At 33.9% G+C, this 27,775-nt stretch overlaps 1 protein-coding gene across 1 annotated transcript; it reads left to right on the forward strand.

The window, feature by feature from the left end:
* The first annotated feature begins 6,356 nt into the window (after positions 1–6,356).
* On the forward strand, positions 6,357–18,641 carry LOC110453345 (GTPase IMAP family member 4-like). The gene is made up of 4 exons (XM_021502259.1): positions 6,357–6,467; positions 9,168–9,227; positions 13,985–14,059; positions 14,950–18,641. The coding sequence occupies exons 1-4, from the start codon at positions 6,461–6,463 to the stop codon at positions 16,002–16,004; spliced, it is 1,197 nt and encodes a 398-aa protein (XP_021357934.1). The 5' UTR covers positions 6,357–6,460; the 3' UTR covers positions 16,005–18,641.
* Positions 18,642–27,775: the final 9,134 nt, after the last annotated feature.

Here is a 27,775-nt window from a genome sequence, read left to right on the forward strand (position 1 = left end):
TGAAGGTTGATTATAAAACAAAACAGACTTTTGTAATGTTTTAGGTAATAAAACATCAGTGTATCTCGGACCATGTGATTTTTCCTTCTACATGCAAACGGAACTAGTGATAGCTTGTTCATTATTATTTTCTGCTATTCAAATATGGAACCAGTGAATTTCAAAGATGACAAAACTTATGACATGTATACCAATAAGTACATGCATCATGTACAAAATTGATCAGCCAGCCACGATGTTTTTAATGACGAAATAAATACATAAATACGTTAAAGATGATTTAAAGATCTGAATTATATATCAGCCAGCTTAACATGTAAATATCTTTGGAAATTTTACGAGGATTGAAGATCTCTTTACAAGTCTGTGTACTGTGACGCTACAATCAACCAGGAAGTGTTGGATTGTTTTGTGTAAAGCATAGTTAGAATACTAGCAGGTTTATGTACACATTTTACGTTAATGAGATCATTTTAAAAAGTGGGAATTCAAAACATTGTTAGCGCAGAGTTATATCAGACCCAGGAGCATTACATAATTGATATACGCTTATAATAAATATTTATCTTAAAAAAGAAATTTGATAGGTCATTGACTAACTAGGCATAAGTACTCGGAATAATTACACCAACTACAAGTTTAGTCGTGTGTCACAAGTTTAGTCAGCTTAAGAAAATAATAAAATCATGTATTTATAGTTTTTTTTGCAATAAACTGGTGAAATAATATACACTTTTTCAATAGACAATTATTGTTTTATTCAAAACAAAATAAATATACTGGGTTTATAATATTGTAGACGATTGAAATATATAAATTCGGCAAATTCGACTATATTTATCTCATGTAACCATCTACGTAAATATAGCTACGGCCAGCACACACAATGGTCAACGGTATCCACCAAACACATTTCCTGTGTTTGCAACAGATGCTGGACACGAACTTCTCGTAATTCAAAGCTGCGAAAAGACGTTCTGTTATTCCAAGTAAGTAACTCTAAATATGTTGTTTTTGGCAAGCATCATCTTGTTACTAACTAGTTCTAATTACACTGTATTTGTGAATAAAATATTTAATGCACGCGATCTGCTTTTAATATGCTCATAAAATAAGAGTGTGAAATTTCGTAAGTGTTTGTGATTACATATACGTAAATTTCGGATGGTACATGTATATATATTTACATTTGCCCCCGCGCCGTCCCATTACAACAGTGTTAGAGGGCAAGTGTAATTATATAGGCTATAATTACAACTGCTCGACTATAATTACAACTGCCTGTTTCAGGTGTAGGAATATGTAAACAAACAAAATGGCCGCCTGAAATGTATTCTGAGGCAGGGAAAATGGTTTTTGTAGAAATATGTCTTAAAAAAGAAAAACATGTAAAAATAAAAAAGAGACAACCAGTTATTGTTTAAATAATCCTCATATGTGACAGTCAAACTCGCGGCACCACTGAAACATCACATGGTATATGTATTTGGTATAATTTCTATAAATCCTATAAATTGTCTCCTTGTGGATATAGCTGTTATATATGAATATAGAATACATTTAAATATTGAATACTTAAAAAAAATGAATATTTAAACATATACTCCAAACAATATGCTGCATGTATCATTCTGATTTTTTTTTATTGATTTTAATCAATCTGTATAATTAATATAGTGCATGTAGAAAGGGACCTCATGTGCATCCAAATTAATTAAATTGTCCTTGATTAAGAAATTCTTTTGAAAGTGAAGTGCATATTATGGTATGCTATGTAGGATATATGATGATGATCCTGTTTGATAAATTATTATCACAATTCTTGTTGTTTAAACTGCAGAATATTAAAACGTAATATTCATGAATTTCCTTTTTTGCATGTTTCAGGTGCACATGAAGTTGTTCAACCCGAGACGACAGTTGGACGCCCGAGTTTATCATACAACAGCGACTAAATAAATAATTATTCAAACGAAGACAGTCCTGTTACTTTGATACTATTGCTTGAATTGTTGACATTGTGCAAATATTTCGTTACAGCAAACTAAAATTATGGATTCGCTTCATGCAAAACTATTCTCATTTATTGAATTTAACTTGTAAATTAATTATGAGTGGGTCATAACGAAAAGCTCATACATTGTGTTTCTTTCAATCTTGATCAACAAGTGAAGACGGAAAGAGTGACGAAACGTACATACATGGAAAACGACTAGACGAAAATGTTAAAAGCATCATTCTGGCATTTGTTTATTGGAGCCAGTGTCACATTTCCTACACAATATATAGTACCGACTTGTAACCATTGTTGTACTGACGTCAGTATCCGACATTGGACCACCGATGTAATGACGTCGGCCCAACGTTACATTGCTGTAGCAGATGCGGTACCCGACATAAGACCAGCGATACTGGCGTTCGTCTAACGTTATATAACAAACGTGAACAGAACGTCGGGCCAACATCAGAATTAAGTGTTGGGCAAGCGTTGGTCCAGCGTTAACCGTCGTTAAACCAACGCTTAAATCCGACGTCGAGCCAACTTCACAACGGTGGACAAACGTATGTCGGCCCAACGTTGGTTTCCGTTGTCGGGCCAGCGTTTGGTGTCACGTTGGCCCAACGTTTGACCAACGTCTGACTGCTAGCTGGGATATATATATATCGCTCGCATTGATTAGTAACTCGCACATTGTTTATTAACTGTGAGAATGGATAAGTAGATATAGTGAGCATATGTTGGTTACTCCATCGTGTACACTGTTTACTACATCAATTGTTTGTATTGGTGACTCATACGCAGTGATTGACTAGCTCATGTGTGTTGATGGGTTACTTGTGAGCACGGATTAGTGTTTATATGTGACCATGCCCCAGATCCGGGGATCACTTACACAGTATGATTTACAGGACCACGTTATTTTCCTCTCTGTTATTTGTATTTTCAGATATAACATAAAAGTTAGTTTTGTGATACTGAAAACCTGCCAGTAGATGCAAACATATATATTCAATGTGCAAAATTTTATGAAATCTAGCGACAAAAAAAAAAAAGATATGATAAAATAAAAGCGTATTAGATTTCTTTGTTTAAAAAAAACCCAGGTTTTTAATGTAACGACCTTATGTTTTTGCCTGATAATGAACCCTGTATTAGTTTTAGAAAATAAAAACATTAAATAATGTTGACAACTATCACGGTGTTGATAAATATGTTTAAATCAATCAACTTCTCACATAACCCAAAATATCTATAAGTCATAATACGAAATATAAATGAGATGCCGTAAATATTGCCGTCGTTGACCTGGTATAGGATCACCTTCTGTACAAACACTGCATCCGATAATTCCACGGGTCTATCGTATCAATTATTGTATACATGGCCTTTATTTATCTGAATTGCATCTTAGCAAACATACATACAAGCCATATATAGTGTCTTCAGAAAGGAAATGTCGAATTTGAAACACCATGTCAAGTTCTATATTGCTTTAAGTCGGTTGACTTATCAGTTATAGCATATATACAAAACAATACAGAGACAACATACAATATGTTACACGCACACATACACATTCCTTAAGTTTCACAACTTATTGGATAACTATGATTTACAATAAATTACAAATGATATATACATATATGTATTCTGCAATCAACACTCATTATCACTCCCACATCATTATTGTCCATTCAACAATCAGAAACGCTCTCACATCATCACCATCATCAACATCGTCATCAGCATCATCATCATCATCATCAACATCATCATCATCATCATCTGACATTAACAACAACAACAACATGTAATCCGTAATGACACACATGTCAATAATACATACATAGACATTTATATAAATTATATTGATATGCATGTTTACGTGACTCGTGCCTTATTTGCCTCAAAACTATATCTAGCAAGTTTACGAAGATCTCTGATATTATCAACACTTAGTAACTGTACAAGTTTATACATTGAAGGATTTCGCCAGTAATATGGTTTTATGTATTTTACTCTCAGAAGTGCCTGCTTTTGGGATTTGGTCTAGTATCGCATCTCTTCAAGCTATACGTCTTTTTGCATGTTTTTTGTGGATGTGATGTTTTAAACATGAAACAAATCAACAAATGTTCTTAAGGGTTGAAAATGTGCAGTTTTTAGAACAAGAAACCGTTGAGAACATCTGTGACGGCCGCTTATTTATACCGCTATAGTTGTCTTTTTTTCCAGTTCAACGTCTTCAAATACATTATGTATACATAAGTGTATGGTCTTTTAAATATTATTTGTCATAAACCGGTCAATTAGAGTGTATTTAAACTGCAGAAAGTATGTATAATGTCTAAAGCATTTAAGCAAACGCTTACTATTATCTCATGATTCCTTTTCACACCCTTTGAGACACGAAATGTCGGCCTTATTAGGCCGAGTATCGGTTTTGTTATTTTTTGCTTTTTTTAAAATTGAAATTGAATATCGGAGTAGTCAAGGGTCACGCACATGATAGACTCCACTTTTGTTATAATAGAATAATAATATTTCGAGGTTCTTATATACCGCTTTATCACAACTTATTCGAAGGTCATCTGAAAGCGGTTCACAAATTATTATCCGTGGTTCAAGGGCCTTTGCAACCAGCCAATATCTTTCTCAACTCCCTTGGGAGCATACAACCGGTGCTGTCATTTCGGCGCTCACAGCTAGTATTCAACAATTCATACTACTAGACTACCGTGCCTCTAGTACAGTGAAATATATAGACGTTTGAAAAAATGTATTGATGTATTCGACGTGCACAGCCCCATGGTGTAACCATATTATATTCCAATAAACCTTCCCTTCACAACGATCTGTTCGCTTTATTTGCAACTTTAAGCCACTTCTGTGTATTTCTAACCCTCTTGCACCCCTCAACTTTATTTCCTGTAAGTTTTATGAAACAACAGTCAATGATTAAATATTATGATATAAATCAAATATTAATTCATAGTTTTTTTTTTAATATGAAAATATACTTTGATTTGTGTTACCTGTTACTTAATTGGCAGCTGTCTTTTGTATTATCTATGAAGTTCTCAATTTTCCGGAGAGTATACTATTGAATATGCTTTTGTTTTAGGGGCATGAAATATCTGCAGACATAGAAATATTATATGAAGCGGAAATAGTTTTTTGGTTTAGACATATTTTATTGTAATTTATATACAATGGGAGTTGGGCACAAGTTTAACAACTTATGTTATGTCCTTTCCCTACAATATATCGATACAAATTTTCAATATGGCATATTACATATATATTAACATTGGCTTAAATTGAAAGAATGACAGACAGAGAGAGACAGAGAGGTGGAGACAGAGAGTTGGAAAAGACCGACAAAGAGAGCGAGAGAGAGACACACACACACAAAGTATCCTTAGAATATCAGTCTAGTCTGAAGAGTGATAATATAACAAAACTGACTTTCGTTATGTATTTGGTAATAAATCTTTTCCCTTCTCCATGCAAACGGAACTAGTGATAGCCTATTCACTATTCTCAACTTTCTGCTATTCAAATATGGAACTAGTGAATTTTAAAGATGACAATACTTATTACATGTATACCACAGATATACAACAATAAGTACATGCGTCGTGTACAAAATTGATCAGCCAGGCATGATTTTATCAACGACAAAATCGATAAATAAATGCGTTAAAGATTATCTATAGATCTGAATAATTTATCGGCCAGCTTACCACGTAAACATCTCTTTACAATTCCGTGTACTGTGACGCTACAATCAACAAGGAAGTTTTGGTTTGTTTCGTGTAAAGCATGGTTAGAATACTAGCAGGTTTATGTTCACATTTACGTTAATGAGACGATTTTAAAAAATGTGAATTCTAAACAATGTTGCTTATAGTCATCTGAGACCTAGGAATACTAAATAGTTTAAACATTATAAACCATACATAATTGATATACGCTTATTTGAAATATTTATCTTAAAAAAAGAAATTTAATAGGTCACTATGCTAACAAGGCATCAGTACTCGGAATAATGACACCAACTTCAACGTTAGTCGTGTGTTAGAAGTTAAGTCAGCTTAACCAAATAATAAAATCATGTATTTATAGGTTTTTTTCTAATGAATTGGTGAAATGATATACGCTTTTAAAGTTTAAAATGATAGTTATTACAACACAAAATAAACATATTGTGTTTTCTAATTTGTAGACTATGAAAATAATAAATACACTGTATATAAATTCGAAAATTTGACTTTACATGTGAAGCATGACAATCCATAACTTGGCATGGCTTATAGAAGGTTAGGTATATTTAAAGGGTTTTTCTACACACACACAATACACAACGACTGTATATTGATAAACACTTGTAAATGACCTGTTTATTGGTTATATACAGGCTAGACAGAGATACATATGACAGACTGACATTGGATAATGGCAGGTAAGTTTTATTTTGTAAAACATACTTATAAGACCAACGTTGTGTAATTTATACAGGTTTTATGTTTAACCATCGTCTGAAGGAAAGTACCTGAATACCTGTGCTTTAATCGAGTATTGACTGTGATCATTGTTCATTGTATTTTTGTGGTGTATGTAATGTAATGGTATGTTTTTAACAAAGGAGCGGTTGTCTGAATTATCTACATCTATATTACATACAAGTTAACATACATTTTCTCAAAACATTTTTTTGTCATTTATTGTGTTGCTTTAGAAGGTATCGATAAATTCATAGCAACTTGTTTTCGTGCATTGTGTTATTGTAATAGTTGCTATTTTCTACACGTACTCGTTTCGTCTCGAACTGTGGGTAGGTCGATCTAAATATGTCACAGTAATTATGTGTTCATTGGAGCTTCCTACTTTAAAGTTTAGATAAACACCCAGGTTAAATGACACCCCCATATATGTACATGTACTGTCATCGTAGGGGTAAAGGGGTGAGGGATGGGTGGAAGGGTAAATTGGAGTGGGGGAAAGGAGAGGGGGCAGGTTTTCAATATATTTGTATCTTCGTCTAAAACGTCTAATAATACTATCTTCACACTGAGATATGTCCCAATTAGCATGACCCTGTGGTCCTTAAACTCAGACACACAGATGTTAGTCAGAGTACATGACTTACAAAAGCCACTTGCTGTTAACTAATAAATATTCAAACAGGTAAAAACATATTCAAGGATTAGGAGATTGTGGACATTGTATATTTGAGATCACAGTGTACAGTTAATGTTTGTATATAAAATTAAACCAGTCCTTGTGTTACATTTAAAGTATAGCGTGGAAAAAGCAAAAAGACGATAAAGTCACCTACAGACCCCTCAGAATAAAATAAATTTAAGTAAATATGTCGAAATTTCAAATAAGTAAAGTAAATATCTCGTTTTTTCGAAATGTAATCTCGTAACTTCTAACAAGTTTTCAGTAAAAATGAATTATTATCATGTTCTGTCGAGTTTTCGTATCATGCACACATAGGGAGGTATCAGCCAGGTGGCATAGGGCTAGACGTAAGCGTCTGATAATGCAGCTCCTACGAATTCCCCAATATTGTATTGATTAATGTATATGCTAATTGTATGAATTGTATATCTATGTACTATAAAGCGTTTTAGAGTGGCTTTTGTTAGCTAGATATGGTGCTATATCAAATGTTGTATAATATAATATAATATAATATAATATTTATCAATCTCTTTACGACGGCACATGATGAGATTTAATGACACAAGTTTAATAGGACTCACACAACTAAACTATTTACTATTTGTTATTAATAAGCTTTTGAGCTAATAGCTTTAATATTTGAAGTTCAACACTAGTGAAAACTGTCTAGATTCATAGATACATACCTGACAAAGGCTTCAAAAGGACTTTTGTGACAGGTTTAATGACATATAAGAACGCTAAACGTTTGATGCTGCTTTTGACAACCGGAAGTTCAGAAGCCAAACCAATAAAGCGGGACGGGAACATCCCCTACATTTTTACCCCTATATAAATCCACAATCACATATTTAAGTATGCTAAAACTATACATGTTTCCAAAGTTAAGTACCTGTTCATTCCTTTCAAGAAAACACCATTTGCTGTCGACTCAAAACAAGTTAAATCATATGAAAGGAAGATATGCAGGAAGACATTGGTTATTTGAGCTGACATTGTATAGCTTATAAATGCATAACTAAAATTAGACCACTATTTGAGTATCAGTTTTAAGTAAAGCGTGACGATAAATTACATAACTAACAGACCCTTCAGAATATTTAAAATAAATTCGAGAAAATGTCAAAATTTCAAGTAAGCCAAGTTAGCATCACGTTATTTCGAAATATTATCACGTGATCTCGATTCAGCTGTTACTGTTACACTGTTGCATACTTTATAGATATTGTATGATATATACATATTTCGAGGATCAAACCAACCTTCTAGTATCATCCACAAAATGATGCGGTTTCGTCATGACATTTTCTTGTTATATTTTGCTTCAATGCATTCTTTGTTATTACTTGTGTAGCGATGTCTGTTTTACAGGCAAATCCCTACAGAACTCCAAAGGAGTTTTCCATGTAGATTATATCTTCCCATTAAGTTTATTTTGAATATAACTATAGTCGTAATGGGGCAGGTAACTGTCGCTTAACAGGTAACTCAGTTCTTAAAGCGACAGTGTTGTGGTCGGAGTTCTCAGGTTCGAATCCCGGCCTGGCTCCATTGCATTTTTTTCTTTAAGAATGCCGTTATTGATTTTTTCTTATTTTTTTGTTGCCTTTCGGAATGTTTTTCTTATTCCATCTTTATCATTTATACAAAACAATTCCGAAAGGCATGCGTTTCTTTTCATGAAGGGTTAATGCAATTTTTGTCGGGAATGTGAAATTGTTTTAAATTCATAGTTACATCTTTTGACAGTAGAACGGGGATCCTTACAACAGATTGGGTTTGACGGCGTTAACATGGGTGCTAAAGTGATATATATTGAGTTTTTTCTAATTAATTGTTTTATACCTAAGCATGACGGCAATTCAATACATACACAAGTTCCTCGATACCAAACACATGTCAATACAGTTTACAATTCATTATCGCCAGTGATCAAACAATATGACTGTAGTCTGTTTATTGTTTTTTCTAGAAAGGTCACGACATAATTTGCAGCGCCCGCCATTGATAAAGTCAAGAACTGGAATAGAGAGTAAGTATGTCATTTTACAAACCATCGTGTATTGTATTGTAATAATTATGATAATTCGAGGTTCTTATATACCGCTTTATCACAACCTAGTTCATAGGTAGTCTCAAAGCGGTTCACAAATTATTATCCGTGGTTATAGGGTCTTTGCAACCAGTCAATACCTTTCTCAACTCCCTGGGGAGCATATAGACGGAGCTGCCCTTTCGGCGCTGACAGCTAGCATTCAACAATTCTAGCACTGCCCAACCAAGTACTCATTTACAGCTGAGTAGTAAAATGTACATGTAGTAACATTGCAAGAAGCCTTATCATATGACGAGAGGGCATGCATTACTCCTCATTTCGTGTGTGTTGGGATTTAAACGTCCTTGCAACAGCTGAGGCATTAGCAGACGTTGTTGACGACGGGTAATTTGGCTATTCAAATGCTATTTTATAATGTTATCTCATTGAAATGCCATACCATGGACCCTAGACCGGCCCCGTCTCCGGAATATTATAAAGATATTAAATTATTTAGAAAAAGAATCAACTCTAATATTTTTGATCAATTGGATGTCTGATTCCTAAGTTCTAAACTAGGGGGCGATAAGATAGTAGTAAAATGCAGTTGAAAAAATCTTCATAAAAGCTTAAGGGCTGGTAGCCAGTCTACCTGGACCCGCTAGTTTGACAATTCACATTATGGTGACAACAGTTGACTCGTCAGTCCCTACCGGTACAAAGCAAAGGGTAGAAAGTACCAAATTTCAGGACTTTCTTTGGCCTCGGTCAGGGAACAGAACCACTACCCTTTCTCGATTGGACGAAAATCAAGGTCAAAAGAGGTGAAAAACTAGTCTTCCTTGTATTTATTTTAGTAACCCTATGCTATTGCGATCATAGAGATTTATAACACTAATAGATGATATGCTGACTCCTTTTTTAATATTTTCGTTTTATTAAAATGCCAACAATATATGTAGTATTGACAAAGGCATGTTTATTATCTGATAAATGAACATGAATGAATAAATCCGTTCCCTTTACGTCTGATGTTAATGAAAGATGAACACAGACACGCATGTAATTGCACCTTAAACATTTGGCTATAGATACAGTATGGTAATAGATAGAGTATTGTTATATATACAGTATGGTTATATATACAGTATGATAATACGTACAGTATGGTAATAGATACAGTATGGTAATAGATACAGTATGGTAATAGATACAGTATGGTGATAGATACAGTATGGTTATAGATACAGTATGGTAATAGATTCAGTATGGTGATAGATACAGTATGGTAATGGATACAGTATGGTAATAGATACAGTATGGTAATATGTACAGTATGGTAATGGATATAGTATGGTAATAGATACAGTGTGGTAATATATATAGTATGGTAATAGATATAGTATGGTAATATGTACAGTGTGGTAATAGATACAGTAGGGTAATAGGTACAGTATGGTAATAGATACAGTATGGTAATAGCTACAGTATGGTAATATTTACAGTATGGTAATAGGTACAGTATGGGAATAGGTACAGTATGGTAATAGATACAGTATGGTAATAGGTACAGTATGGTAATAGGTACAGTATGGTAATAGGTACAGTATGATATTAGATATATTATGGTAATAGGTACAGTATGGTAATAGATATAGTATGGTAATCGATATAGCATGGTAATATGTACAGTATGGTAATAGGAACAGTATGGTAATAGGTATAGTATGGTAATGGATATAGTATGGTAATATGTACAGTATGGTAATGGATATAGTATGGTAATAGATACAGTATGGTAATAGTTACAGTATGGTAATAGATAGAGTATGATAATAGATACAGTATGGTAATAGGTACAGTTTGGTAATAGATACAGTAGGGTAATAGATACAGTAGGGTAATAGATACAGTATGGTAATATGTACAGTATGGTAATAGGAACAGTATGGTAATAGGTATAGTATAGTAATGGATATAGTATGGTAATAGATACAGTGTGGTAATATATATAGTATGGTAATAGATATAGCATGGTAATATGTACAGTATGGTAATAGGAACAGTATGGTAATAGGTATAGTATAGTAATGGATATAGTATGGTAATAGATACAGTGTGGTAATATATAGAGTATGGTAATAGATATAGTATGGTAATATGTACAGTATGGTAATAGGAACAGTATGGTAATAGATACAGTAAGGTAATAGATACAGTATGGTAATAGTTACAGTATGGTAATAGATAGAGTATGATAATAGATACAGTATGGCAATGGGTACAGTATGGTAATACTGTACCTTATGGTAATATGCATAGTATGGTAATAGATACAGTATGGTTATAGGTACAGTATGGTAATAGATACAGGATGGTAATATGTACAGTATGGTAATAGGAACAGTATGGTAATAGGTATAGTATGGTAATAGGTACAGTATGATATTAGATATATTATGGTAATAGGTACAGTATGGTTATAGATACAGTAGGGTAATAGATACAGTATGGTAATATATACAGTATGATAATAGATACAGTATGGTAATAGAGTATGGTAATAGATACAGTATGGTAATATGTACAGTATGGTAATAGATACAGTATGGTAATATGTACAGTATGATAATAGATACAGTATGGTAATAGGTACAGTATGGTAATAGATACAGTATGGTAATAGGTACAGTATGGTAATGGATACAGTAGGGTAATATGTACAGTATGGAAATGGATACAGTTTGGTAATATATACAGTATGGTTATAGATACAGTATGGTAATAGGTTAAGTATGGTAATAGTTACAGTATGGTAATAGATACAGTAGGGTAATAGATACAGTAGGGTAATAGGTACAGTATGGTAATAGGCATAGTATGGTAATAGATACAGTATAGAAAAAGGTACGGTATGGTAATGGATACAGTATGGTTAGTGATACAGTAGGGTAATAGGTTAAGTATGGTAATAGATACAGTATGGTAATAGATACAGTATGGTAATAGATACAGTATGGTAATATGTACAGTATGGTAATGGATATAGTATGGTAATATGTACAGTGTGGTGATAGATACAGTTTGGTAATAGATACAGTATGGTAATAGGTAGAGTATGGTAATATATACAGTAGGGTAATAGATATAGTATTGTAATAGATACAGTATGGTAATAGATACAGTATGGTAATAGATACAGTCTGGTAATAGATACAGTATGGTAATAGAGTATGGTAATAGATACAGTATGCTAATAGATACAGTCTGGTAATAGATACAGTATGGTAAAAGAGTATGGTAATAGATACAGTATGCTAATAGATACAGTATGGTAATAGATACAGTATGGTAATAAGTACAGTATGGTAATATATACAGTATGGTAATAGACATTGTAGGGTTATAGATACAGTATGGTACAATAGATACAGTGTGGTTATAGGTACAGTATTGTAATAAATACAGTATGGTAATAGATAGAGTATGGTAATAGGTACAATATGGTAATAGATACAGTATGGTATTAGTTACAGTATGGTAATAGATAGAGTATGATAATAGATACAGTATGGTAATAGGTACAGTATGGTAATACTGTACCTTATGGTAATAGGTATAGTATGGTAATAGATACAGTATGGTAATAGATACAGTATGGTAATAGATACAGTAGGGTAATAGGTACAGTATGGTAATAGATACAGTATGGTAATAGATACAGTATGGTAATAGGTACAGTATGGTAATATATACAGTATGGTAATAGATAGAGTAGGGTTATAGATACAGTATGGTACAATAGATACAGTGTGGTTATAGGTAGAGTATCATAATAAATACAGTATGGTAATAGGTACAGTATGGTAAAGGATACAGTATGGTAATAGGTACAGTATGGTAATGGATACAGTAGGGTAATAGGTACAGTATGGAAATGGATACAGTTTGGTAATATATACAGTATGGTTATAGATACAGTATGGTGATCGGTTAAGTATGGTAATAGATACAGTATGGTAATAGATACAGTAGGGTAATAGATACAGTAGGGTAATAGGTACAGTATGGTAATAGGTATAGTATGGTAATAGATACAGTATAGAAAAAGGTACGGTATGGTAATGGATACAGTATGGTTATAGATACAGTAGGGTAATAGGTTAAGTATGGTAATAGATACTGTATGGTAATAGATACAGTAGGGTAATAGATACAGTAGGGTAATAGGTACAGTATGGTAATAGGTATGGTATGGTAATAGATACAGTATAGAAAAAGGTACGGTATGGTAATGGATACAGTATGGTAATAGATACAGTAGGGTAATAGATACAGTATGGTAATAGTTACCATATATACAGTATGGTAATATATACAGTAGGGTAATATATACAGTATGGTTATAGATACAGTAGGGTAATATATACACTAGGGTAATAGATACAGTATGGTTATAGATACAGTATGGTAATAGATACAGTATGGTTATAGATAAAGTTAGTAAAAATTGCACTACATCATACTAGAACTCATCGGTGATATATACAAATAGATAACTGTGATCATCAACGTTACAACAAACCACTAACACTAAAGAATCCACTAGCAGTCTACAATCGCTATAAAGGATGTTTAAGATCGATATATTTGTGCACCTGTAGCGCTTTTTTGTTCTCCCTTTTTTCATTAATTTCGCCATATCTGTCATTCCTTTTTCTTTTTTCTTATTGATCTGTCATTTATGTTAACAGCTTCCAGAACATTAGATGGCGCATTAAGTAAAGAAAGAGGATGTTTAACAATAGGGCCAAATACAGTCCCGTATGGTAAGTTATTTTCACGAATCAGGCAATATTGAAATATTACGATATTTTTATTTTTATTTTGTTGTTGTTAAAGTTTTTGTTTTATAGAATATTGTTAGTCTCAAACAAACGGTAAAACAATGGCAAACTATAAATAAAGAACATATCTTAAATGAGACCATTGAAAAAGCAGAATAAGACCAGGCGTTCCGGAAAGCTAAGCGTCTTCTGATACATTGATGACACTTATCATGTTAATCTAATTTTATCCAAGCATTGTCACGTTCTCCCATTGACATCTCGAGTATTGAAAATAACACTACGAGGCATAAAAGTAGTACACATGAAATCAATGGATTTATATTGCTTGTATATTGATATTTTGCAACATGTAGATTATTACATTGAATATTGTTGTTTTTCTGTAATTGCACTGTCTTAAGATCTAAGTCCTTCTGTTTTCACTTTTAAGACTTCACCAATAACTAATGTGACATAGAGTATTCACTGCATCATGGAACTGTAGGTTTTGATAAAAATAAACGTTTTGTAAATTTATCTTCACCAATTAAAATCGTGATAGTTCTATTTTTGACAATTAGCCTGTTCATGTGATTGATGATGATTTATTGCTCTTGTCATTAATTTTGATTTTTGTCCTTGATTTGAGAAAATAAGTTGCCTTAATACAGCTTCTGTCTGTCGAATAGTACTTAAAATGAAACCTGGTAGGGCATAAAAGAGGTAGACTATTCAAAGCATCATCAGCAATCCCCTTACAATCATTATAACACTTCCTGACGTAAGTGAAAGGACTGAAAGAGGTTACCAAGAGTCACTGACAATGAAGTTCGAAGCTGTAGACAGAGAACCAGTAAATACAATTTCAGTATTTGATATCCTCCTTCCAGGTGGTGGTAAAAGGCGTTATAAGACAGAAACGAGAATCATCCTGGTTGGAAAGACAGGATCAGGAAAAAGCTGCACGGGAAACACACTTCTGGGAAAGCATGCCTTTACGAGTGAATCGGGTTCTCAGTCTGTCACTAAAAAATGTGAATATTCTAGTTGCAAGTACGAAGGGAGGAATGTTGTAGTCATTGACACTCCCGGGTTGTTCGATACTGATATGTCAGAGGAGGAGGCAAAAAACGAGATAGTAAAATGCATTGCATTAGCATCGCCTGGTCCTCATGCTATTCTTGTGGTGATTCCTGCCAACGTTCGCTATACCAATGAGTGTCACGAAACCATCGATCGCTACCTGGAGTTGTTTGGTCCTAAGGTTATAGATTACATTTTACCTGTTTTCACTAAAAGTGATCAATTTCAAAACGATCTTACAACCACGAATATGTTTTTGAAGAAAATTGATCCTAAACTAAAGAGCCTCTTAGACAAAAATGCCAACCGGCATGTATTTGTAAACAATCGGTCAGGAAACATGGACAATGAAAGACAAAAATTGTTTACAGCCATCGAGAGAATCGTTGAGCATTACAATGAAAAATGCTTTACAAATAAACAATTCGTCATTGTGGAGAAGGAACTAAACAGAATAGAAACGGAACAACAACCCCAGTACACTGACATACAAGCGGATTCTGTTTTAAAAGGCTCAGACGTTCTCCCTCCGTCTCCAACACCGAGTAATACAGTGCCAAGAGGGGATGATGAATCAGCAACCTCTAGCGGAGAGTCAAGGGAGAGAATGGAATCAGCCACCTCTATCGGAGAGTCAGGGGAAAGGATGGAATCAGCGACCTCTAGCGGAAAGTCAAGGGAAAGGATGGAATCAGCGACCTCTAGCGGAAAGTCAAGGGAGAGAATAGAAACAGAAACCTCTGACCGAGCGTCTACGCGACAGAGCATCACTGACGACAGTGGATTTCTTGGCCGCTTATCGCAGCTTTTTAGCGATTTCTTTAATTCCTTCTTTGAACTGCTGAGAGGAAAAAAAACATGAATACCGCCCAAACGAATAATGCCGTTGGTATATTTGTTTTGGCGATGTGATTATTTGTGCAAATAGGTTTGCTCTTTTGGCAGAAAGGAACCTGTGATGCATTGCGTGTTTATTGTATCGTGTTCTAAAACATACGGTTTAGATGACGATTGTTTTTTGTTTTTTGTTTTTAGATTGTAGCAATGAACAGTACTTTGAAGTGTTTAATAGTGTCTCATGATCAATCTGGACGTCACACAATGCATCACTTTGTGAAGTAATATTTTGCTTCATTATAACAGAACTGACGCTATACTCAAAATGAGGAAACTGTAGGAATAATAAAAATTCAACGAAGATGAACGTAACACACGCACAGGTGATTGAACCTTTAGAATTTGATAATAGATATAGTGTGGTCAAAATGAATAACACTGCATCCTATAGCTAAAATGTACAGGCTTTTGTTTGCATACTGAAAAGTCGTCAGCACAACTGCTGTCAGACGAGATCTCATTGAATAACACTGCATCATATAGCTTAAATGTACAGGATTTTCTTTTGCATACTGAAAAGGGGTCTGGACAACTACTGTCAGACGAGATCTCTACGAATGTCTTAAAGCTGCTTGTATACAGTAGCGTTAACATACTAGAACACTATTTTCTTTTAAATCATCTCTGTAAAAATAAACAACAGTTATTGAAGGTCATGCAACAAAGGGAGAGATATCTCATCTAATGACAAAATGGGGAAAAAATCAGGAAATTCGCTCATTTTCAAACCACAGATACATCGACTCACGCCAACTTTTTTTTCATCATGCAAAAGATCACGTAACATTGAATTATTTATCTTTGAAATTAGGAACTTGGATTAAGTTCAAACCCTGAGTTCGAGCATGAGAGTGTTTTCATATATACGGGTCATATTTTGCACGTTTCGAGTAATATCTACTTTTGATTTCATGTTTCCTCTTCGCGAAACCACAAGATCTTGGAGAGTTAAAGCGTGCCGCCGTCACATTTGTTTGTCGAGATTTTGGAGTCGATTACAACGTTTTAATCTGATAGCACTTTATCAAAGCAAACTGGTACACAACAAAACTAATAACACAATGTCGATATATTTAAACCACGGGTCACGTGCAGAATGCTCTATGAACGAAATGCTGTACAAAGATTGTTTAAAGACATCGTTAAGATAGTTTTTTCTTGATGTTTTGTCATTTCAAAATATATTGATTTTTTGTTCATATTTTACCTTCATTTGTTTTTTGATTTAACAGTTATCTTTTTCTGGCTGTTGTTGGGATTTTTCATGCAGGTACAATATTTTCCAATGCTTAAGGTTCGGTTTTGGGGAGTGTTTCGGGATCCTTAAACGTGCTTTGAACTTCATAGTAAATTGAAAAGTATATGTAACATCTGTTTTGTTTTTTCTAATTATTATTTCTCAGACAGATTCTTTGTTTGTGCTTTTTTTAGTGTGACTATTGTTAAACATTTAAGCAAAGTACAAACATTTGGCTGACATTGTGCTATTACTGCTTCTTGTGTCACATGAAAACTGAATGGCAATGCGCGTCATATTATTAGCTCTGCCAAACCGTGGCAGTTTATTTGCTTATATTTTCTTTATTTTTTAAGTTTAAAAGAAACAACCGATTCAAATATAAGCAAATACTTTTTTTAATGACTCTCCCTTTTTTCTGCATTTAGATCAGACCAATTTGTAAATTCAAGAACAATGAACTCAACTTCTTACTGAAATTTAGTCAAAAATTCAACATAGAAATCCGCTTTTTAATGACATTATTGTCATGGAACGTTAAATAGACTATTTAATCATGACCTATTTATTGATGCGGTCTTTTGTGTTTTTACATGTTCCGTTTTTTAAGCTTTATTTTCTTGACAACAATCGCATAGACATGTTTTTCAGCTCATTTCATTCCCACTTGCTTGTCCGGATTGTACCACCCCTTCATTTGTCTCCATTTTGAATATCCTGTATTTTAGCTTGATCTAGTTTACAACAATTGTATATACAAGCTTTTGCAGCTCATTTTAATCTCTCTTGTTTGTCCGGATGGAAGCACTTCTTCATTTGTCCACATTGTACGTGTCCTGGTTTATTAACTTTTAAAATTTAAAACAATTCTGAAACAAGATTGATTTTATTTATTTTAATCGCTTTTTTTTTAATACGAAAGGAAACTGTCCCTCATTTGTATATATTTTTCATGTCCTGTTTAATAAAGCTTTTCTTTTTACAACAATTATAGATACGAGTTTTCTCATCTTATTTGAATCACCCTTGGGTATCCGAATGTAAGCCTTCCGAGGTCATACCGGAGCACGTCCAGATGTCTTACAAAGGGTAACTTTTGCTGCAGCCTTATATAGTACAGTTGTTGTTGTAAGTAAATTTCTACTGACACAACAGGGCATGCATCCTCGATATCAAGGGGTTACGCTCACGTACGCTCTCTACACACCTGGAATATGTCATAGCAAAATTGAAGGCACAAAGATACCTGTTTGATGTGTCTCAGGTAAAATAACATGACCAATTGCTAGCCTGATACCTGAGATTACAAAGGAGCGACGACCGACTTCAAAGTCAATCACTTTTTACCGCTATGCGACCGCGAGATTCTTTTGATGTACATCATAGGATCGAACTAGTCTTCTTGCCTCATCAACAAGGTGGTGCACACTGAGCCTTCAATTTTCCCATGAACTATTTCACGGGTTTAGAGAGCCTAAGTGAGCGTAACCCCTGGATATCTAGGATGTGAGCGAAAGTGAGCGTAACCCCTGGATATCTAGGATGTGAGCGAAAGTGAGTGTAACCCCGTATATTGAGTATAAGGAAATGTATTATTCAAACTGTATTGGCTTCCTTATACAACGTATGTGTGACTGATGACTATGAAAGCTGATGAATAAAAACAATGACAGGACTTTAAATATGATCACACTTTAGAGTATTGTTTGCTCCTAGATGACCTGCCTTACATAATATTTTGGTGCCTACTTTATTTGTTTTTGGCAATTTTTAAGAAAACACTAAAAAAAGTCCCGATCACTCTGCTATATGAACCGGATACAAGATTGAAAAACATGTAGCTTTTCCATGTGCGTTCTTATATCAAAATAAAGCCGATACACCACCTTCGAACGATTTGTTATTTGTTGTGTTGTAATTAACATTCTGACTATATTTAATAGGATTTAATAGGATATTAGTGGACGCAGGCATTGCTGCCTCTATATCCACATCAATATAGTTTGAAATTCATTGTTGTAAACATAAAATAAGCCTATGTATAAGGCGCTGTATGATCGTACTTTAACTCAAGATCTTTCAAGAATTCGTTGTCCCCAGAGTCAAATACGTTACGAGATGAAAGAACATCTTGTGGGAGACTATACCAGATATCAATTATTCTTTGAGTAAAGTAATGTTTTCTAATATTTAAATGACAATATTGTTTGAGCATTTTTTTACTATGTCTATGAGTCTTTCCTTGAGCAGTCAGATCGAACAATCTCTCCAGAAAATTCGGATCATATAGTGCATTCATAAACTTGAACACGTTGATCATATCTCCGCGCACGCGCCTGTATGTTAGAGTTAGAAGCTTGAATCGGCATAGTATCTCGATGTAGCTAATTGTCTTAAATCTGGGGAGTAATTTTGTAGATCTTTTTGAACGTTCTCTATCCTTTCTATGTCCTTAATTTTGACAATCTTGTTATCTTCCCTTGAATAGATTTCGTTTGAATAACGTTTTGACTACAGAGATGTGTCCCTTGCGTTGAAAATCTCCAATCGCGAAAGTGTGGTAAAAAACAACCTGTCGTAACGATGTAAACAACAATCATGGCCGACACGCAAGCCCGACATAACAACGATCGTTTTCAATGTAAACTAAACGAATTAACTGACAAAAATAACAACAACGATGTCCAATATCAACTGCTAGACCACGACTATAAGACGAAACAAAGTGACGATCGTTCACACATTGAAGAGACGCTGAGTACTGATGCCCCTACTACTGACAATTTGCCTGATAAACCGATCCCTCCAGCACTAGTGTTTTTAACCTGGTCGCAAGGTAGACGAGTGGTCGAACTCGCGGTGTTATCTGAATGCCTGGACCAGAAAGGTTGTAAGGAATGCGGTACTAGGCTACGGTTGTTTCAATACCCAACAGGAAAGACAAACAGTGTTATTTTTACAATGTGATATTTTTATACCACAATATCGTATGTTGTTATCTTTACGTAATGTAAAAGTTTATTATTGCTATATTAAGTGTGATATTTTGTATATCACAATATGGTATGTTGTTTTCTGTAAAAAATGTGAAAGTTTATTATTGTTTTGTTCATAATGTAAATGTTTATTATTGTTGTATAGTGTGATTCTTTATATCAAAACATATTATGTTATTTGTACAGTATGTAGAAATTTATTATTGTTGTGTAAAGTACAGTCGAACTTCGTTATCTCGAAGTCGACGGGGTCGTGGGAAAACTTCGAGCTATCCGAGTATTCGAGTTATGCGGGTTCATAGATTTTGTATGAAATTTGCTGTTGGGACGTAGCACTAGCAGTGGTTTTATTAATGGTTAATGCTTTTAATCAATCGATAAATGATATACGTAATCAAAATAACAAATACAGCTATGTAATTTTACAATAAACACGCTTACAAAAATAGAGTAAGTTATTTCAGAAAAACGTACTTTCGTTTTTAAACGCGATCAAAATGGTTGGACCATTTTGTGAATTCGTTATTAAATATGGACGGGCCTAGTGATTAAATGTTGTTTTTGGCTAGTATAGATCTTGGCAAATCTTTCCAGGTCTGCATTTGTATTTGTAAGTCCGTCAAGTTTTACTTCTGAAGTGTTACATGTCAAACCGAACTATCCCGCTGTCTCTGATCTCGTAGTTTACAATGCGGAAATGAAAGTGCGCAAGTCTAAAACAAATCACTGTAATGGAGCGTACGCATAGTTGATTCTGTAAATGAAAACAGACAAACAAATTATATCGTACATGTGACACATTGATTCATTAAAGCCAAATATGACACCTGACACCTCCTCAACTCGATGTAATCAACAGCAATTATCGTTTTGTGCAACTTTGTTATTGTTGTTCATTGTGACATTTTTGCTATGACACAATAAAGTGCATTGTTTGTTATAATGTTATTCATACACAAAAATGTGCAATTTGTTTGATATTGGTTATTACATTTAAATTAATTTTATTGGTTGGTAATGCCTACTATATTATATTTGTATACAAAAAGTGCTATATTGTATGTTGTAAATTGTATTTATGACTTTTTGGGATTTAGAATTATAATTGGTAATNTGTAAATTGTATATATGACTTTTTGGGATTTAGAATTATAATTGGTAATATGTAAGAGTTGTCTCTCTTTTTTGTTTATTTTTTTTGTATCTTTATATTTTTTTGTAGAATAAGTAAGTCCGCAAGATATTTATTTTTTGTCACTTATATTTTCTTTTCGTTATCCTTAACGTGTTGCATTGGCACTCGGAATTTTATTGATTCATGCAATTGGCATTTTTGTTTATTTTAGTATTATTGTTAAAAAAAATACTCAGTTTTATTGTGTTTTGTTCATCAATATTGACATTGTTATTATTTTTTATTTGTTATATTTCTAATAAACCATTGTTGCATCGAATAATATATATGTTGTTTCATTTTGTTCAATTAACAAAAAAATCAACAACAACAAAAAATTCCCAAAAAATCTGAAGAAACTCATAAATGCCTCATTACATTTTTAGGCGGAGGGATGGGGATCCTTAAGGTCAGTAGAAATATCATTAATAATAAGCCATGTGTCAGTGAAGAATAATATGATAAAACTACCTAATTCAGTATAAAGAATATCCTTCTTTCGTTTAAGACTTTGAACATGGAGATGAACATATGAATATTGTTGTCGGTACCAACAAAAACAAGACGGTCGCTGATATATTTCAGAACAGGGACGAGTCAGATGCACTCGCAGACAAGGGACATGGATTTAATGTAACGTTACCAGATAACTTCGGATGACAGTGCTTAATGTATATATATACGATTATGAGTATGTGTACCACACTATAAATAAAATTGTAAGGTGAGTTACTTCGACGACATAAATCAACGAAGATAAATAATTAATTTAGCATATAATCGATAAGTTGAAATTACTATTTATAAAATATTTCACAAGTATCGTAGTCTGGAACTCCGTCAGTACGCCAGCTGTTAGTCTCGTTCAACCAGACTCTTGTTGTCTGCGCAAATTACAACGTGATCAAGCGTCTGGTTGAACGAGAATAGCCAGCTGTTAATCTTCAGTTTAATCGATTAGTTGCGATTGACATATGCATAAAAGATCAGTGTGATAGTGAATGTCTATCAGCTGTGGAGTAGTTTGAACATTGTTAGCGAAGCAATCCTGATGTTCTCTATTACTCATGTCGTTCGGAATTCCCGTGAGATCTACTGTGACGTTATTATCTATCCACAGCCATTGTCCTTCTGTCAGGATATCGGTACTATCCACGAACGCGCATGAAAATAAAAAAATAAGTTTCTTTAAAAAAGCAAAAAAAAATATACCTTTGTGATGAAGTCATAACGGTTGTATCTCTCCGTTTCGTCAACTATCATTAAAATTCCCATATATTGCTACAGAAAGATTTTTTTATTTTCCTTTCCGACATATGTGACTCTTTAGATTTAACACTTTAAAACAAAAAAGAGAAAATGGAAATGTCAATAAAACAGTTGTTCATACTCAAAATCGAAAAAAATAGGTCAAATATGGACAATGGAAAGATGTACACGCAGTACAAAAGTACAAAAAAATGAGATCAATTGTTCCGGAAGTGTGAGCGTCTTCTGTTCACCAGCAATGTAAATCTAGATCAAGTCCAAGTAATGTCACGTCCTTATTGGGACAACCGGAGTAGTGACAAGTAACACCGACCTTTAATAAGTAATAAATCCATTCGTATTTATAATATTATAAGACTCTGCCATGCCCAAGGGTGTAGGATAGGGAAACACAGGGGTTTTCAAATTTGGTAAAACCCGAGTCTGTGCCTAGGGTTTTGCCGAATTTGAAAATCCCGAGGATGGAATTTCCCTATCCTACACCCTTTGGCATAAAAGAGTATTTTTCTCTCATTCCAACCACCAGAATAAGCTCAGAGACCATGAAAATGCGTTTGGACTGGCCACCATTTTGAAAATACATGTATCAATTTCCCCCCTGAACTTTTTAGACGTAAACGAATTAGCCAGCCAGATTTAGCACATCCCATATTTGCAAGATTGTTTGCGCATGAAAATTAATCACATCTTTCTAACGTTTACGGTTAAAATATCGTAAAAGGTTTTATTTTAATCACGTCGCCTTTTCTGCATTGCAGCACGTTATTGTTGAGCTATAGAGACGTCAGGTCACGTGAAATGGGGTGTAAGATAGATATGTCTAGCACCTCAGACAGAGATATCCGACGTCATACCCCATGCTAGATTTTTCTATCTCGTCCGATCTGTTTGTTCCTTTACGTGACATTTCGAGGAATTTTTACACTGCGATGTATTTATCCGCGCGTTAACTTCTTGAAATTGACAATTTGCAACATAAATGTTCTGTTTTTCGTTATATGTATAGTTTTGATGTTGTTAGATATTTGGTGTTGTAGATAAGATATAATCTACACTGTAAAATACGTTGTTATCTATGTAAGGACGGACTACGTTTTTACGCGGAAGCATTCAAATGTAGCTTAAGTAGTTTATTTATTATTTTATTTTATTTTATTTCATTGATTCATTATTGATTTCAATATTCATTTTGTTCATTTTCTTATAAATTTATTTATTATGAATTCTTCATTTCATTATGTATGCTTTTTATTTATCTATTTATTTTAACAGTTTCTTTATTTCATTATATATTTATTTTGGTCTTCTGTATTGGTCTTCTGTATTGGCATTTTTTATAGAATTAAAATCCCTTTCTTCATAGTTTAACTGATTAGCTGACATTCACTTAATTCGTTCAATAACAAAATTTATAAACAAAGTCATGAAGAACCTTCATTCTAAATGTTTATTTTGTCGATGCAGAAAACAGATTAAAGAACAATTTTATTATTGCATTTTACAAACAAAAATATATCTGAACTTTACAATGGCAATGTGAGACAACATGGAAAATACATACTAATTCATTCCCCAGTGATTCCAGTAATTCTGCTGAATCCACGGTCGCTAGTGAGTAGCCATTCGTCTCGCAGGCAACATTCAAAAGGTAACATGATAGGTAGAATCTTACATTCGTGTCCATGTCATATTGGATTTATTAAAAGAGTTCAATGATTCGCTATGGCACCAGCCTTTAAGCGAATTTCATATAATTTTTTTTATCGAATTTAATAAATTCAATATGACATGGATACGAATGAAAGATTCTTTTTATCACAGCATTCCTAATGTGAAAACAAATTAAAGAAAATTATGTGTTATTGGCTGACCAAAACCAAATAACTCCGATCATAGTATTGCCGTACTGCGCATTGAAAGTAGTTCCATATTTGAAGAAACATAATGAACAGTTTAAATGCAATGAAAATAATAATGACAAAAACACACATCAAATTCATTCAATACAATCTATCAGACAAAAATGCAGTTAAAAATGTAGTACCCGTAATGGCCTAGAAATATGATCTCACAGTTTTGACCAGTCGCAGCACCTTTATTTTTATTACACGTGTGTAATATCATATTTATGACATGGCTGTATGACATGGTAAAATGGGTAAGATATGTAATAAAAATGAGAAAGGGGGTGAAAAGGTTTATCTGTAATGAAACAAATACTTATTGTTGACAGGGTCGAGGACATTTGACGTTACTTTTTGTTCAGTGAACTGTATTTGTTTGGTAATAAGCCCATGCCTGGTAATAAGCCCATACCTGGTAATAAGCCCACTCCTAGCCATACCTTATAAGCCCACCTCTATCCATACCTAATAAGTCCACCCATATCCATACCTAATAAGCCCACCCTTATCCATACCTAATAAGCCCACCGCTATCCATACCTAATAAGCCCACCGGTATCCATACCTAATAAGCCCACCCATATCCATACCTTATAAGCCCACCCCTATTCATACCTAATAAACCCACCCCTATCCATACCTAATAAGCCCACCCCTATCCATACCTAATAAGCCCACCTCTATCAATACCTAATATACCCACCCCTATCCATACCTAATATGCCCACCCCTATCCATACCTAATAAGCCCACCCCTATCCATACCTTATAAGCCCACCCCTATGCATACCTAATAAGCCCACCCCTATCCATACCTAATAAGCCCAACCTTATCCATACCTAATAAGACCAACCATATCCATAACTTATAAGCCCACCCCTATCCATACCTGTCATAGAGTCTTTTTGAATTCTTCTTACTCCGACTTAGAATTCATTGAAGCAGGTGTTCCTCAGGGTTCGATTCTTTGACCTCTTTTGTTTCTTATCTATATTAATGATATTGCTGATGTGTTTGAATCAACCTCTCGTCTTTTTGCAGACGATACTTCTTTGTTAAAATCATCTTCTTCATGTCTAGAAATCCAAACGGTTATGAATAGAGATCTCGAGTCTCTTAATGCATGGTCCCACACTTGGTTAGTAACATTCAATCCAGAAAAAAACTGAGTTAATTTTTGTTTCATCTTCTTCATGTCTAGAAATCCATTTACAATTAGAATTTAATGGCAAATTTTTAAATTTTACTGATCATCATAAACATTTAGGTGTAATTTTTAATTCAAGTGCAAAATGGGGGGATCATATTTGTGCAATATATACTTCAGTTATGAAAAAAGTCAACGTCTGACGTAGACTAAAATACTTATTAAATCGTAATAATCTTTTAAAGATTTATAAATCATTTATTTTACCAGTTTTAGAATATGCTTGTGAATTGTAGGATGGTTGTACAAGTTATGAAACAGAAATGTTAGGGAAAGCCCAAAGAGAAGCGTCTCGTATTACAACTGTTCTTCCTTCATATGCCCAAATCGAAGACTTACTTTTTGAAACTGGTCTAGAAACTCTTTCGAATAGAAGAAAACGCAGAAAAACTCCAACTTTTGTTTAAAATGCACAAAAGCACAACTCCAGACTATCTAAATTCTCTATTGCCATCTTCCGTTGCCGAAAATAACCGTTATACCCTTAGAAACAATGATGATTATAGAATTCGTCCTTTCAGGCTTTCTCTAACAAATTCATCTTTTATACTTTCAACTCTTCGCGGTTTGAATTCATTGGACCTTTCAGTACGATCATTGACCTCATTACATTCTTTTAAAAACTAGTTAACTTCAAATGTACAATCTCCTCCACCAATCTACTTAGGTTTTGGTGAACGTAAATTGAACATTTTGCATACTAAACTTAGACATCAGGGTAGTCCACTTAAATATGATCTTTTTAGAGTAAATCTGGTTGATAGTCCAGTTTGTTATTTTGGCCATCCCTGTGAAAGTGCCTTTCACTTTTTTTGTGAGTGCTTATTATTTAACAACGAAAGACATACCCTGCTCCAAAATTTGAATGCCTTGCATGTTGATTTCAATTTAGAACTACTTTTGTTTGGAAATAGTCAATTTTCGGTAGAAAACAACATAAGTATCTTTAGACATGTGCATCATTACATCAAACCCAGCAATAGGTTTTGATTATAATTACTTTTTCTATTTTTTTTTTTATTTATGTGTAAGTTGTTATATGTGTTTATGAAATTGTATTTCATTATTTTGCCTGATTTATTTGTTACATTGATTCTGTTCATTTTGAAATTACTCTACCAGGATGCAGGTCATGAAATCTGTATAATTTATAATTTATTCAAATGCGGATCGATTTCTCAGTTTACACGTTTACTTTTCTAGGTAACACCCCTCCCCTCCATCACCCCACCCCCTCCCACCCCACATTTCCTTCCCCAACCTATCTTTTTCCCTTTCCCAAAAAACATATACACTTTTTTCACAATATGTATTGAGGAGAGGACTCTATTAAGTTGTAATAACTTGTTGTCCGATCCATTTGTATATTTGTACAATAAAATATAATTAAACTAATAGTTGGAACAGCGTGTTGTCGCGTGCTGATTGGTAAACAAAGTAGTACTTTGAAATATTTGTACAATAAAATACAATTTTATTCCACAATTCAGTATCAATACAATTGCGTATGATATGTCTATAGGGTGATTTAAGTTTATCAATAGAACTCTGAGCTGAAAGTTAGATTTGAAATTGTTTCGATTTTCCCCGAAACAAATTTCGCGCATCGATAAATACAGTGAACACCGTAAATCTGACCTTGCCCTCCACGAGGGAGTTAATTTTTGGAAGTTAAATGAGCAAAGAGAAATGTTCGAATTTGTGAAGAATCCAGACGTGAATCTATTTGTTGATTGTATAGTAATCTGACTACAGTCGGTAGATTCTATAACAGCCTCGTTATTTGACATGTCGTCAGAAACTGAGGAAACCGTGGCAGCGAGACGCGAGAAACTGATAGCGTTTGAAGTGAGTGATCTTGCGACGGAGCACAGGGGCTCGTTACAAAGGGGTGTTCTTAGTTCCCCCACTTTTTATAGAACAAAGAAAAGTGTTGATATAGGAAGAC

Source organism: Mizuhopecten yessoensis, unplaced genomic scaffold (genome assembly GCF_002113885.1).
Source record: "Mizuhopecten yessoensis strain PY_sf001 unplaced genomic scaffold, ASM211388v2 scaffold7281, whole genome shotgun sequence".
In the NCBI taxonomy this organism is placed as follows: domain Eukaryota; kingdom Metazoa; phylum Mollusca; class Bivalvia; order Pectinida; family Pectinidae; genus Mizuhopecten; species Mizuhopecten yessoensis.

Coding starts and splice junctions, on each gene's coding strand:
- LOC110453345 (XM_021502259.1), top strand. Junction 9,228..13,984: donor GTCAAGAACTGGAATAGAGA/GTAAGTATGTCA, acceptor TTATGTTAACAG/CTTCCAGAACATTAGATGGC. Junction 14,060..14,949: donor GCCAAATACAGTCCCGTATG/GTAAGTTATTTT, acceptor TCCTCCTTCCAG/GTGGTGGTAAAAGGCGTTAT.